General features: G+C 36.1%; 1 protein-coding gene across 3 annotated transcripts in view; it reads left to right on the top strand.

Moving 5' to 3' along the window:
• Nucleotides 1-16082, top strand: part of TTC7B (tetratricopeptide repeat domain 7B) — a 127968-nt gene that overhangs the window by 85605 nt on the left and 26281 nt on the right. For 2 of the 3 annotated variants that reach the window (XM_021402002.1, XM_021402004.1), the window contains 2 exons: nt 8385-8525; nt 14157-14359. In XM_021402002.1, coding sequence (XP_021257677.1) covers nt 8385-8525; nt 14157-14359 — 344 coding nt within the window. Of the gene's footprint in view, nt 1-8384; nt 8526-9869; nt 10006-14156; nt 14360-16082 lie in introns of those variants that run through there. The other variant, XR_002440305.1, reaches the window with a different exon arrangement.

Genomic DNA, 16082 nt, shown 5'->3' with positions numbered 1-16082 from the left:
TTTCTCTTCCTGATGGATGTGTTTGTGCTGTATTTTTCTGATAATCTTCATAACTGATAAACCGTGTTTAGAATAACTTAAGCTTCAACAGAGTGTGAGTAAAATCTGGCCTTTCAGATGCATTTAATACTGAACGGATTTTAAGAGTTTGTCCAGAACAAACTCTTCTATTGGTCCCCAAAGATGTAAAGTTACAGACCAATTTAATACTCTGTTCTCCAGACTGTTACAGAAAATGGTAGGTGTTTCGTATAAGAGGCTATTGGTCATTACTGCATTGTATCATTTACAGCTGTAATTATTTCCATTGGTGGCATAATTTATCCAACAAGTCTGTTCCTTCCAAAGCATTTCCTTCTTAGTTCTTAATGATATCTAGATAGTTGATATTAAAGCCTTTAGTTAATTGCATACAAACCTTCCCTGGAACTTCATATGAAAGAAAAAGATGCATTGAATACTAGCATATGTTTTCATAGTACAGGTAGGCTGCATTGGAACAATTCAGAGGCAGTAGAGTAGTGAAAATCAGCATTTTGCTCTTCCAAATCAAGAGCTGTTCTCTTCATTGAAATGACACCAGTTAAAACATGCTGTAAAATCAATTCACATGTTTAAATACAAACTGTAGAGTCTTACTGCCAGCGTAGTTCAGGTGGGTGGCAGAGTAAAATTTAGTTTACCAAGTATTTCTTTTTAATTTGTTGTTATTTCTTTTAAATTGTCCTTCACCTATGGATTTATGCATAGTGCTGTGTTTATAACTGCAGTTACTAATCCAGTCTTAGGAAGTTCACTTTTACACTAGCTCTTAACTGGTATTTTTTCAAAGATATCAATTCCTAACAAAATCTAGGGAATAAATCTTTTGCTCATTAAAGTAGCTGACTTAAGACTGGAATTTTGAAAACGCTACCTCATAGATAAGCCTATGTCTGGAAATTCAGGAGAGTGGTTCATTTAGACTTCAGGAAATGTGTCCTAGAGAAGTTTGATTAAGTCTGACTGTTCTTGAAGCAGTTGAATAGCTGATTAATTTCTATTACAGCTTTGAGTGCTGTTGAGTTGGACTTGCTCAGGCCTAGTCTAGAAATAGCACTGACAGTCAGCATTAAATTGCATGTTCTTTGCAGTGCTACAAGAGAATAAACATTGCTCAAGAATGGAGGCAAATGGAATGAATGTAGAAGTCCATGCACATATACTATTACGGAAAGCCTAAGTTTTCCATTTCATATTAAAGCTACTGTGTCCTCAGGGAAAGGAGCTTCCAACATACATGAAAAATAGTGGAACCATGAAAAAACAGATATTGGAGTCTTTTGTATAGTGTAAATAATATATGAAGGTCAAAGCTCTCTATCTTTGAATAAGTACAAGTTTAGAAGTTTGCCCAGATTTTCATAGCTTTCTACTATAGTTAACAGGGCTGAAAATCTCATGTTCTCTTAGTTCTTTTTTTCCCTTCTGGTGGAAGAGCAAGTAAAACTTTTTATATTACCTTGACTTCCAATTTCTGTTGAACAGGAATGTGATTTTAGAGGCGTAGCAAAGGTTCTATGAAAATATTTATGGTAAATAGTAATACCTTTATTTATTTATTTTTTGTCATTTGGAACTCTGTAAAACCTGATTTACAGTTTGAAGATTATCGGAAATCCTCTGGCTTTCTTGAAGTCCGTGGTTTTTATCTATTTATTGTTTTATTTATTTCCTTTTTAGCTTGGATTTTAATTTGTGGTTTGATCTGTTCAAAGGCAATCCATCAGATGCCTACTTTCATGGTTTTTACTCCCTTTTTTCAGTTTGTAAGTAGTACGCACTCTGAAGTTCCATTAATTTCTTAAGGACTTAAATCACCTTTTCCTTCACCACAAAACGTACATGTTTTGTCCATCGGTAGTAGAAGTTAATAATGTGCAAGGCAAGGCTGATGCTCTTTGCTCATTCAGTCACTCTATGGGCTGTAATCTTACAAGATCTGAATGCACTCAACTAACATTTGCATTTAATAATTAAAGAGGCAGTATTCATTTCTAGAGGACTGCAAATAAAAATGTCTTAGGAGGGTCTTGTATAACACACTGGCCAGCTGCTAGCATGTTGTATTATAGGAGATACTGTGCCATTGCTGTTCCTAAGGAGCATGTTGGTCTAAAAGGCAACATTGCAACTTCTCTCATGAGTCATAATAAACTACTACTTTCTCTTGTATAATTGTTGCTTGTAGAGTAAATCTCTGAAGTGTGTGTTTTAAAATAGTGAAATGATGCAAACAAGCCGAATGAGAGAAAATGAAGAATATAGATCAATAAAAATAATTGCTGCTTTAACCAGGATGCAAAACCAACATTCTTTCCCTCTAACCAGTTATATTATAAAGCTGTACATTTGGCCTTGGATAGTAAATTTTGAATTTGTTTCCCATAAAAAGATAAGAAGAGATGTAAAACAGCATGTTTGACAGTGATGAAGCACAAGAAGCATTTTTCAGAGCGCTGGAAGAAGACTCTGTAAATGACATTGTCCATACCTCCTTACCCCCAGATGCATGCAGCATATCTCCATGTATAACCGTACCAAAAATTGAGCTAGATTAATAATTTTTTATTTTGAAAGATATCTCAGACACAAATAATTTGACAGAAAAAAAAAAAAAAATTGACTAAACCTGCCAATTTGATAAATTGAATGAGTCGTTTCAGTGTTGTTTTTGTCCTGCAGAAGGTGCTGCCTCTTTCTATCATCTTTGCTTTGTTTAGCACAGTTCTCAGTGTGCCTCACCACTAATGTTCCTACTGGCAGCTTTGCGTGAATATGAAGTTGACAGTCACGTGCTTTTTTCCTTCTCACTCCTGCATGAGCATTGCTGTTGAAGCATTTTTCCTTTATATAAATGTTGAAACATTGATTGAAAACATGTGATAAATGTAGAACTGTTTTGCAATATACTTTGGTGGTATAAAAAGAAATCCCTTTTTGGTATTCTTGTCACATGATATGAATCTGTTTTGTGAAAGATGTCATCCATGTTTTTTTTTACTCATTCTTAAATGGCAAATTTGATGCAAATTGATTTAGTGACTTTCCAAGTGCTGATAGAGTCTATGTCTTAGTTCATATCCTTTACGTAACATTGTTAAGAATTTCTGGGGGAATGACCAAGGGAAGAACTGAAAAAGTCAAGACGCACTTTCTATTTACGTTGAGTGATTTATGGATGATACTTAAAAGGTTGATTTTGTGCAGACTTTCCTACAATATTTATCTTGAAAAAAGCCTAAAGAGAAGTAAATTGAGCGCTTCATTGTTCACAAATTGAGCTGTAGGCAAATCTTGGAAAACAAAGGATTTTATGTGAGACCGCTTTACTTACTTAATTTTTGTTTGTACAAATCTGTTGGTAGGTCTTCTGTTTATGCTATTGAATTGAAACATTCACATAACCATAGGTTGTTGCACATAGTATGCTAGTGTGGTGAGCAGAAATTCTGTGAATTGCTGGTTAAATGTTACAGGAAACTTTTTGGTTTAGAAACGTTTTATTAGGCAAATGAAGACATTCTGTCACACTTTGCAATGTGCAATGTAGTTGTTATTCCCTATGTCAGTCAGTAAATAAATGGTGTATGCTAGATTTTGCTAAAATAGTCCCTGTTTCATAATTGGCCCACCTAATGTAAGCAAGTCTTAGGGCTTGGAATTGAGTAGATAAGATCAATTTTAGTGCTATAATTACTCTTTCCACACCTCATCCTTTTGCATTCCGAAAGAGACACTCTTTGCTGTCTGTGTTTTGTTTTTTTTTAGGGATTTTTTTTTTTTTTTTTGATTCTTAAGTGTCATGCTGCAATAGCAGGTTTAGAAGATGTCTTGGAAGAGCAAGATTATTTGTATACTTCTAAGATGTGGTGAAGTTTCTAACAAGGAATTCCTATTGTTCTATTGAGCATTTGAAGGAAGCTACAGCTGAGTTATAGCAATTGTAGTGGAGATATGTTACGGACCAAGATAAGAATATATGATAAAGACCAAGATAAGAATAATACAGGTAAGGCTGGGAAGGGAGCAAACTTATGACAAAATCTATGGGCAGCCCAGGGAACTGTCTGTGTATTGAGGCCTCAAGCAAACTTCAAGCTTCACTTTTTACCCTCGCAAGCCTCTGTATTTTCATCACTTATAGTTGAAATTAATATAGATGATACAGTTATAATGCAATTATAAGGATCTCAGTCTGAGGACTCTGGGTTTAGAACAGGGAAGCTATTTCTTAAATAAGAAAAGGGCTGAATAAAATGTGGAGGAGGGTCAGAAGAAGCTTTTAGTGCACAGGAGATGACTTCAGGTGATCTTTGCTTGTGTACAAAATGAAAACTTATTCAATGTCTTTTAACACAAAGAGCTAGAAATAAGTCAGATGATGCCTAATTGTGGCAAAGCTAAAGAAGCATTCAGGAGTTTATTGGTTAGAGCTATTAGCATGATTGCAATATTCCTGATACATGCCTAAATTTGGCACTGTGAAAAGACTATGGTTATGTTATTTTTTAAAATAAAATGTATTTATTTTAAATATATATTTTAAATTTATTTTTAAATTTTTATTTTATTTAAAAAAAGAAAATAAAGATGCAAAATTGTGATAAAAGATGCAGTGGCTGTGTTGATTAGACGTACAAGACTGTTCTGGAGGTCAGCCCTCCTCCTCATGGAAGCTGTATAGCCATGGACCTGATGACTTCCAACAGCCACTGCAAGGAGGATTTTTAAAGAAACAAAACAAACCACAGATATTGGTGCTTTTGTGCTGTTCATCATGTCTAAGGTTTTGAAGCTTTTAAATAAGACTAAAGCGTGATGGATTTCAGAGGCTGGAATTCCCAAATACCTTTGTGGAATATTACACCGTTTCTTTGTATTCTGCTTAAGATATGATTTTCAAACTTAAACTAAAATAAATCTCTTATTCAGGGTATTGTTTAGAGATGACTTAAATTTAGCTGGTCATGTTGAATAATCTGCAGCCTGAGTTTCTAAAACAGTTAAGCTAACTTGGCATGTGTTGAATTTTAGATTATTAATGTTCACAATGAATATATAATACATTTTTATATCAGCTGTATTAATTTAGTGAAAGATAAGAGGTAAATATTTTTAAGTGGCTTGATTGAGACTCTTGAAGCCTAATTCTTGTATGTGCTTTTTCTTTAAAGAACTAATTGCTGAAGTACTTAAGGGATAACTTTTTCCTAAAGGAAATATAAGCAATTCTAATCATAGAATCGTTTGGATTGGAAGGGACCTTAAAGTTCACTCAGTTCCAGCCCTCTTCCATATGGTCAGGTCTGCTGCCCGCAGCCCCATCCAACCTGGCTTTGATGCCTCCAGGGGTGAGGCATCCTCAGCTTCTCTGGGCAGCCTGTGCCAGTGTTGACAGTGAAGAATTTCTTATGTCTAATCCAATTCTACCCTCTTTTAGTTTGAATCTGTAACCCCTTTTCCTAGCAAGCCACTTTAATAACAACACTTCATGAAATAAATCTTATAGACATATATATACATATTTTTAATTAAGAGACTTTTTTATTCTTCCATAAAGTCCAGGATAGTGGTTAATTACCATAGAAAACACTTGGTATCCACCTAGTTTTAACTCCAGTGTAGGTAATGATACTTTCATAGTGCTGCTTCTCATAGAAATTTTATCACAGTGTAGTGCTTCTTATATAGAAATTGATATACAACAGGTTATAATAATATAGTACGATATATGTTTTATGGTTAAATACATGCTGGATACTGGGATGAGGTTCAACAAGACCAAGTGCTGGGTCCTGTGCTTTGGCCACAACAACCCTAGGCAACGCTACAGACTTGGCCAGAGTGGCTGGAAGACTGTGTAGAGGAAACAAACCTGGGGCTGTTGGTTGATGCTTGGCTGAGCATGAGCCAGCAGTGTGCCCAGGTGGCCAAGAAGGCCAATGGCATCCTGGCTTGTATCAGAAATAGTGTTGTCAGTAGGAGTAGGGAAGTAATTGTCCCTCTGTACTCAGCAACGGTGAGGCCGCACCTCGAGTACTGTGTCCAGTTTTGGGTCCCTCACTGCAAGAAAGACATTGAGGCCCTGGAGCATGTCCAGAGGAGGGCGATGAAGCTGGTGAGGGGTCTGGAGCACAGGCCTTGTGAGGAGTGGCTGAGGGAGCTGGGATTGTTCAGTCTGGAGAAGAGGAGGCTCAGGGGAGACCTCATTGCTCTCTGTAACTACCTGAAGGGAGGTTGTAGTGAGCTGGGAGTCAGCCTCTTCTCTCTTCTAACTAGTGACAGGACAAGGGGGAATGGCCTCAATTTGCGCCAGGAGAGATTTAGGCTGGACATTAGGAAGTACTACTTTTCTGAAAGAGTGGTCAGGCGCTGGAATGGGCTGCCCAGGGAGGTAGTTGAGTCACCATCCCTGGAGGTGTTCAAGAAACATTTGGATGCTGTGTTGAGAGACATGGTTTAGTGGGGTTATTGGTGGTAGGTGGATGGTTGGACTGGATGATCTTGTAGGTCTTTTCCAACCTAGCTAATTCTATGATTCTGTACTTAAAATCTAGCAGCACTTGTGGTCTGGTTAGCAGCCAGAGTCTCTGGTTTAGATTATAGAAAATATAGGTCTTTTTAAATAATAAATCGAATGCTTACTTTTCAGAAGGAAGTGATTAGATGATATCCTTTCCACCAGCAAATCGCGCCTTTAAAAAAAAAAAAACACAGACTGCTGAATTGCTGAGGAGACTCCTTTGTTATGAGTCACTGGAGGTGTTACAGTTGACAGGCTGCAGTGGCGTGCATTTACAGACACTGAGGGGAGACTAGAGCTTATTTATGGTACCTTTGGCTGATGCTTCTTTTCAGATATGCTCCATATGCTTCTTGCTTAAACTTCCATTTTGCCTTTCTTTGGAAGCCTTTAAGATAAGATATGCAGAAACCTCAGTGAATGTTCAGGGATGCAGACTGGAGTGTGAGTTCTCTCCTTAACCAGCAGAGGAAAGCAAACTCCACAGCCAGATGCAGTATCAGATCTCTGTCAATTCCTTGTTCAAAATAGCATAAGAAATACTGATCACCTCCTGTTTTTGCCTTGTTTCTGTCAGTTCAGGAAAACATGATGTGTACTTTGAGACAAAATTTCCCTTCCCACTAAATTGTGTACTAGGAACTCCTTTTCTAATCTGCTGATATATCTCATTGCGTGTAAGAATGCATGTTTCATGTGAGAACCTCCTTCTCATTACAATTCTCAGACAACCTGTGATACTGAGAGTGAAGTTTTTATTTATTGTTTAACTGTTAGTGGTGAGCTTGTGAGATGTGCTTCAACCTGTACAGGATTCAGGACTTCAATTGAGTTACCTGCCATTGTTGACCATTACAAATACGCCACTGGACTTAGAAGACTTCTTACCTGATTCAGTATGGAATATTTTACTTCCAATATTTATTAATCAGGCATGGTCAATCTGAGATCTTGTAAACTGTAATTATAAAAAAAAAAAGAGATGTGTTGAAGTTTAGATGACAAGGAGTATAGCTTAAAATATCCATGGTCTTGATTTAAAAAAAAAAAAATACTGTTTTTATATCAAAACTAAGGACACTGTCAATAACTGGATATGCGAAGTACCATTGTCATTAGGTTTTTTCTTTTCATAGAAGATTTATCACTTCCAGTACTTGGAAAAAATTAATATTTGCCAGTGATGTTCCAATGTCACTTGTAAATGCTTTATATTAAGGGAATTACCCAAGGCAACTTTGGAGATGTTCTTCCTGCAAGGGATTTTTTACCACAAGGCATTTTAATACAGTCTTCCTGAATAGCTAAGCTTTACATTCAGTGCAGTTTAATTGTGTATTTGTGTTGGGGTTTGTTGTGATCATCTTCTATATTTAACTCTTTTTTTTTAATGCTATTATTAGTCTTAAAATAGTCATCTAATTACACTCTATGGAAAGACATAGCAATTACTAACATCAAGGTGCATGTAGCTAACTGAAAATTACAGTATACGATACCATCACAAACCTTTTTTTGGAACACAGGTTGCCATAAAAGAGTATTTGAGTTTAACAGAGAATATCAAGAGCAACAACACAAAAATGTGCCAGGTTCAGTGTGTTTTTAGTATAGAATCCCAGGGAGCAGTATAAAAGCTTTTGTAACAAGGGAAATTAATCTGCGATTTTGAAAAATTCTCCCAAATGACACATGTAAATTGAATGTAAAGGAGTTTTGGGTAAAACCTTATGAAAAGGCTTATGATTAAATGTTTTATGCAGCAAGTTTGACTTTTATTCTTTTTCTGATTTGTAATTTTTAAAAATTACTTTTACAGGTTCCATCCATGCGACTTCAATAGCAGCTTCCAGAGTGGAGCAAGCACTGTCTGAAGTTGCTTCATCTCTGCAAAGCAGTGCCCCTAAACAAGGTCCCCTGCATCCTTGGATGACTCTAGCTCAAATATGGCTTCATGCAGGTACCATGAAAGAAAAATTTCTTATTCTTTTCCATCCCATTCATTGCTAACCCTGTACATGACAGAAAAATGGATAAGTAACCTTTTACTGTCATGCAACCTGTTCATTGCAACTGTGGCAATGAGGTGTTTAGCTCTCTTCCTTCTGGCTTCATTTATGTGAAAGACCCAGAATTGTTTGTCTAAGTGTGGGGTGATCTAGCTTGGGTTTGTTACTGTTACACTGTTTCCAGCCTCAAGCTACAGGGTAAGTCAGTATCACAAGTGACTGTTGTATAAAATTTTAATCAGAAAATGACCAGGCAGTGTATTTTTACACTGTTACAAATACGTCCTGTGCATTTGTTTTGATTTATACTTGCAGTAGAAAGGTGTTATTTGGAAATCAATCAGTGATTGTTCTTTCTACTTTATTCTGCTTTCAGACTTGAGCATTTTTCAGTGACGTAACTATTTTTTCCTTATATTTACTGTATACTGTATAGACATGATACATTTTCTATCATGTTTACTGTAAATGGTAACCATGTGTTAAAAGTCTGCAAGATATATTTCATCTTGCTAAGCTTTCTTTTGGGAAGAGTTGTATTTTGTTTTCCAAAGTGCTGGAGTTCAAATCACTCAGTAATTACTTTTAATAAGTAATCTTCACGTTTACATTCTACATATGGTACTGCGTTTCTTGCCATTTTAATTTACATGTTTTGCATTAACAGTTCCTTTATGTGAAGGTCATTACAGAGCAATGACTCCCAGTTATTAATTACTGTTTCAGGGCAAAAAAAACCACCACATGCCAACGGGAGATTGGAGAGAACAATGATAGTGATTGATAACTGACCTCATTTGGGGGAGGGAATGTTCTTCCAAGGCCACGCAGATTAAAAACAGAACAAGGCTCACCAAGGCATGCTGTAGTCACCTGCCTTGCAACATGGCATTACTGATTGTAAATATTTATAAACCTTCACAGATGGCCATCTACAGTAACTCTTAGCATCTGCAATGCTGTAATTCCTCATCTTTCTGTGACAGCTTATTCAGTCCAAACAAATGACTGCTGCTGTTTCCTTCACAAAGGAAGGGTATGGATGCTCTTTACTGATTTCTTTGTAGTCCACAGCTTGCAGCCACCTTGGTCTTTGAGTATGTTGCACCGTCTATTTTCCCCTCTTAAAAATTCCTAACTGTATGAGCATGGTCTGTAAGCCATAGTCTCATCCCAGCAGTAGGAAGTGTGGGTGGGAAGTGGGAGAGGAGTGTAAAGCAGAGCAAAATAAATATTAAAGATCCATGGGAAAGACACGGCAAAGTGTAAAGAGTAGCCTAACTCTTTGTGTATAGGGAAGAATGAAAGGAAGAAGCAAACAAGCAAAATCAGCCAATAAGTGGACAGCTGCTGTCAATCTTCAGAGAAGGTTCTTTCCTGTAGATGTTCATTCAGAATAAAGTTTATTCCAAGAAGCACATTACAAAGCAGGTAAAGGTATCTTCATCGATATATATAGAATATTTTCATAGAAAGCAGTCATAAGATTACTTAACACCTAACCTGCAGCACATGTTCTTTAAATAAAAATGAAGACTTACCATTGGGAAATTGTTTCCTTCTGCAGAATCACGCCATGATTAACTGTTCGACTCCCTGCATGGGTATGGATATGTATTGCTTTACTTCTTAATGGGGAAATCTTTTATGTGATTTAATTTTACTTTTTTAAAATTAAGATGTTGGATTATAGAGACATGGAAAAGTTATGTGAATAGCAGCTATGATAAGTTTAGAGGCATATATTTACCTGAACTAATAAGTGTGACATGGGAAGGAGAGAAAATATTTTTTCATATTGATATACACTGTCATTCCAGATGTCATGAGTATAAAAAAGTGTGGCATTCAGTCTAAATAAGTTGATTTTGCAGACAGTAACTGGCTTTCTCGTCTTGTGTTTATGAACAAACTCCTTCAGCCTTTCATCTCTGGGCAGACAATGTAAAAGTGGAAATTCAGACTTATTTTAAATATGAAACCAAAAGAAAACTTTTGCAATTAGTACATTCTTCATTGTAATGGCATTAGAAACAGATCTGGCCCTAAATGACTAATGGTTGTGATGGTTACTTGAGAAATGCATCAAGACTGAACTCAGCAATGCTATGGAGCTTGACTGAAAAGTAGATTGTTTTGCCAGTAAAATAGAAGCATAACGCTGGAAGGGTTTGACCTGGGGGTGCTTGAGGGTGTTCTCTAAGTGGAGAGTGCAGACGCTGAGAAATGGACATCAGCCTTGGCATCTGGTTTCTTATCTAACTGCTTCCCCTCTCTGAAATTTTCCTACAGTCATCTGGCACTGTCAGTTTTCTGCAACTGATTTATTTGGAATTACCATGTTGTTCTTTCCCTCAGTTTGAAGTAATTTCTATTTTAAATAAGCTGCTCTGTATTTTAAGGCATGTCCCTTGTCTTGTATACATCACATGAAATTATCTTGAAATAAACAGCTCCGAATTCAGAAGTTTCTCGAGTTAACTCTTATGCTTAGCAGCTAGCCAGAAGTTCCACATTCTGTTCATTCTTTCATAGTTTTCCAAATTTCCCTAGAATTTAAAATATTGTATAGAAAAAGGCCACTGGATATTCTTGCTGAATCGTAGCAAGCATAACTTGAAGTACCTTTATAGAGAAGGGAATTATTTAAAGAATTACATTTTAGGAAGGCTTGTTAATAATTATCAAGTTGCTGTGCTATAGGTAATGAGCAGGACTGCAAAATCTATATTACAGTACAGTATCTTAATAAGCAGTGTTGTAACCTGCATTGGCTAGTTTTAAAAGCCTGAATTCCTTCCATACTTGTATCCTTGTATCAAGAACTTATATCAAGAAATACTAAGTTCCAAGTGCAGTCTGTTAAATTAGCCAAACAGAATATATTTTTCATTCTTGAATTGTTGTGGCAGCAAATAAAAATGACTTAAGTAGGTGATTAATTTCTGCATGTTATTTGCTGATGTTTATAGCTTTTACTGAGCACCTTTTACAGACTGCTCTGGTAGGTCTCTGTGCATGCCTTGTGATATGCTTCTGCTTCCTTCTCCCTCACCTTACAACTGAGAGTATGAACCCCAGATCTCATAAATGCATTAAGCTCTCGGGGTGGTGTTGAATAGGTAGCTGTTTTCTTTTTATCTTCAATCAGTCAAAATGTATAAATGATACTTTTCTGAACTGTATTTTCATCAGCAACTTGAGAGTGTTTATCTTAAAGTGTTTCAAGTCTGATACTGGAGAAGTAACAATAAAACAAGGAGAGGCCAAATGGATAGCACTAAAATAATGTAGTGTATTTTATTCCCACTAAAATCTTGTTCCTTTCGTAGTAATACTGACATGTAGGTTTTGGAAAAGCACTTCAAAAATGCTTTTCCACTAAGCTCCACTAAGCTTTAAATATAAATATATATATATATGTAAATATATATATAAATAAATATAAATTTATATATATAAGTATATATATTTATATATATATATAAATATATATATATTTATATATATATAAGTATATATATTTATATATATATAAATATATATATTTATATATATATAAGTATATATATTTATATATATATTTACATATATAACATATGCTTATATATATATATTTATATTTATATAAAACAAAAACAAATAACAAGATGAAACGACCTCACATTGGAATTCACATTTTATTCTCAAATTATGGCAACTTCATTTTTGGAGTCTGTCAATGGTTAGAAAAGTAAAATTCAAGGAAAAGTGGATTTCTCAGAGTATTAGCTTTTGGTTTCCAAACTTTATACCTTCATTATCTTCCAGGTTTGCTATTTTCCAGTTATATAGTGCCATCTCTGACTACACCTGGTTCTTCTGTTTCTGGATCTGCAGTTTTATTTCCTAGCTATTCAGAGTAGTTGAGAGATTTTTCCATCAAAAATAATGTTATTAACTTGTTCTTGAAAATATGCTGCATTCATCCATATGTCCACATGGCTATACTATTTATGCTAGGTAGAATGTGGTCTGTGAAATCACTGAGTCATCCAACCAGCAAAAAAAGAATGCTCTTCTGGTAAAAATGTCTCTTCTTCCATCACCAAGACCAGGTCTCAAAGTGAAAAACAGTAATTACTCTTGCAATCCTACAGACACCAGTGAGAAAATGAGTAGAACTTTTAATCTGTACTCACCAACTAATACTGAAAGTCCAGTTCTTGTTAGTCATTGTTATAAATGGGTTACAATTTTAAATATTAATACATAGAAGTTTGTATGTATGCCAATATTAGCAAGAGATAAAATAAAAACGTATCGTGAAGAGGTGATACACTGTGCTCTACTGAAGTTGACTGATTATGGATATCAACTAGCACGTCTGTTTGATGCTGGTATCTCAGAAGGAAGCTCCTTCAAAGGCAGACCAACATCAACCCAGCCAGAGGTTCGGCACAACTCAGAGTCCACCCCTGTGGTGTGAGATCCTGATCTCACAGCCTTTAACCCAAGATGGGCGCCTTACACTGGGTGATGAAAGAAGCGTGTCCTGAACAAGGGGAGCTGGCCTCACTGTTCTGATGAGCATTTTGATTTAAACCTTAATATCTAAGACTTCTTTTTTATAGTGTGATACAATAGAATACGATCATACAATCTGAGACTCATTTTTTTGGGATCTGTACTAAGGTGGAAGAAATGTATATATTAACTCAGAAACTTTAGTATCCATTTATTTATTTATTTATTTTTGCAGTTAGTCTGTGTCCTACATTTTCAGCAGGAGATTATCTTAATCCAACCAGGTAGAGAAATATGCAGTGCTGATGAGTGCCTTGAAGGCAAATACTTCTTCTGTTGTTAGTTGTTAATCACTTACTGAATTAACCTTTGTTTTCCTGTAGTCAGTCTGATTCAAACAGTTGTCATGCTACACCATGCTTTCTTCAGGAGTGATTTATGTTAAGTTAAATACACCTTTTCTAAAGCTACGAAGTTAAATGTTCTTAGATAGCTTCTGGAGGATATCTTAGATAAAAGTACTTGGAGATATGAACAAAGTTCTGTCAGAGTGCTGAATAAGTATTTCTCTGTTCTGCTAACTTAGCTAGGAAACATTTCTCATCAAATACATTGTATTTCTTTAAAAAGGTTTTTGCTCTGAAATAGGATACTGAACCAGACTTGACATATAATGATTGGTAATTGGAGCAATTGCTATTTCTTCCTTAATGGCTGATATGGATTTCAGCAAAGCCCATAATTAGTTCCACGTTCTTACGTTCTGTAAGGATCTCTGCTGCTTTGTGTTGGGCTTACTGTTCTTTAACTGTACCAGAATACTGCAGTACTCATGTTTAAAAATAAAGTAAAAAATCCCAGACTTCACTTAAAAATAACCACAAAGAGTTGTCTGGTGTTTAAAGCAGCCATTTAAAACAATTTATGTAGTTTCTTGTAAGCTGCAAAATTTCTTGAGGAAAATGGCCTTTGCCTGTTATGAAACAATATGTACAGACACAGAACTTGTTAACACATCTGTTCATAGTATGATGATGCAGGAATCATTCATTGGTCCTCACTCTTTTCTTCCACAGCCGAAGTCTACATAGGAATTGGGAAGCCTGCTGAGGCCACTGCATGCACCCAAGAAGCAGCTAATCTCTTCCCAATGTCACACTATGTGCTTTACATGAGAGGTCAGGTGGCTGAACTTCGTGGAAATATTGATGAAGCCAAACGCTGGTATGAAGAGGCCTTATCGATTAGTCCTACTCATGTAAAAAGCATGCAGAGGCTGGTAAGTCTTGCGTCCATGTTGGTAGATTCTTCTGTTGCCGCTTGTGATACTGGATTGGGAAACCTTAACGAACTCAATATGGCTACAACATAGCTTATATGAGTTTCGGATCTAATTAAGATCTATATTCTTATTATCAAAATATGTAGGTCACTCTGAAAGTAATGCCTCCTGTTTATTTCCATGGAAACTACAACAGATACAAAGAGCACAATGACGCTGTTTGGTAGAACAAATTCCCAGCTATAAAAAACTCCTTTCAACTGTCACCAACATTAGCTATGTATTTTTGCCTGCAATGCCTTCATGCCATTCTCATAAAAATCTGCACCAGCGGAGGTGATCTTCTGTCACCACTGCTGGAGCGCACCACCCACTGCTTCACTGTGCTCACATCCACTGTTTAATCTCCATAAACATTCAGCAAACATCTTTGAATATCAGTGGGTACAACTTTTTTCTGTGTGGAGGAATTCAGTGACACTCTTTTGCTTCCTGTGCACTTCCATGTCAGATGCCATTTTGTCAGACTGTCCCTCTGCCCATCAATCACATGGCAACAAAATGTAACAGAAAATTGGTGGGAAGGTTCAACCTCTACTGCCATACCACTAACATTCACCTCTGATGTTGTGGGCCAACATAATAAAATAGGAGGTGCTACTTTTGGAGCAGCCCTCATAGTTTTGAAAACAGTCTTTTCTGGCTTCTTCTTTTCTGTGTGTTGGGAATGAAAAGGATCTGGAGGCAGTGAGTATTTATGTCCTAACAGACTGCAGGAAAGAGAAATTATTTGCATCTACATAATATTCAGAGCCATTAAGAAATAAAAGTGGATTGTGGCAGGAGAAGAGTTAGGCACTGTGGTCTAGAGGAAAGACCTGTCATTCTAATTCCAGTCTAGAAGTGGAATTCTTCACATTGATGTTACATACACCTTCATGCTGTGTGATTTCTTAGATATTTGAATTGTAGAGAATCGGTCTTACCCTCAAAAAAATGTGTAGCTTTAATTACGAAGGTGCCATCCCCAGTATGACTGTACATGTTTGTTTTTATACACACTCACATGTTCATTCCTACTACATTAGGACAATTTCTTTCTCTTTCATCCAGCAAAGTGTAATAGCTACAATCAGCATCTCTCACTCAACCCTTTTGTTGAGTGGGATAAGCTAGTTTTTGCCTAGGTGCTTATGAATTATTCACAGAAATTTCTCATGCATCCCCAAGGGGAACATATGAGACAAAAGATCAGATAGGAAGACAGCACAGAGAAAGTTTTTTGTTTCACCTTTTCGGTGTTTCAAGATATGTGAGCCTACTGACAAATGCTGAAAGGTTAATTTTTCTAAAGTAAGCAGAACCGAAACGAGTCAACCTAAACCAGTGCAGTTCAGTGAAAATGAAGGCTTAGGTTTTTGAGTAGCTTTTTCTCCACCTCTGAATGCACCTTTCAATAAATACTCTGCGAACACTCAGTGCTCTTCAAAGTAACTGAGAAATTAACTGCTGTGAGAGACTTGAGAAATGAAAAATACTGTGCCTTCAGACTGGAATATCTTCTTATTGTCTTTTCAGTTTGAGATGGATACGTGCCATCTGGAAGAAATCTACTCCATTAGAATGACAAACTCTTTTTAAGAATTCTCTTAATTAAAATCTTGCTTTTAAAAGCTATTTCTATTTCTCTAGACATTTTCTGTATTAAGATATTATTCTG

This window comes from Numida meleagris, chromosome 6 (assembly GCF_002078875.1).
Source record: "Numida meleagris isolate 19003 breed g44 Domestic line chromosome 6, NumMel1.0, whole genome shotgun sequence".
NCBI classification, from domain to species: Eukaryota; Metazoa; Chordata; class Aves; order Galliformes; family Numididae; genus Numida; species Numida meleagris.
Note: the sequence above shows the minus strand (reverse complement) of the source record. Positions and strands in the feature narration are given on the sequence as shown.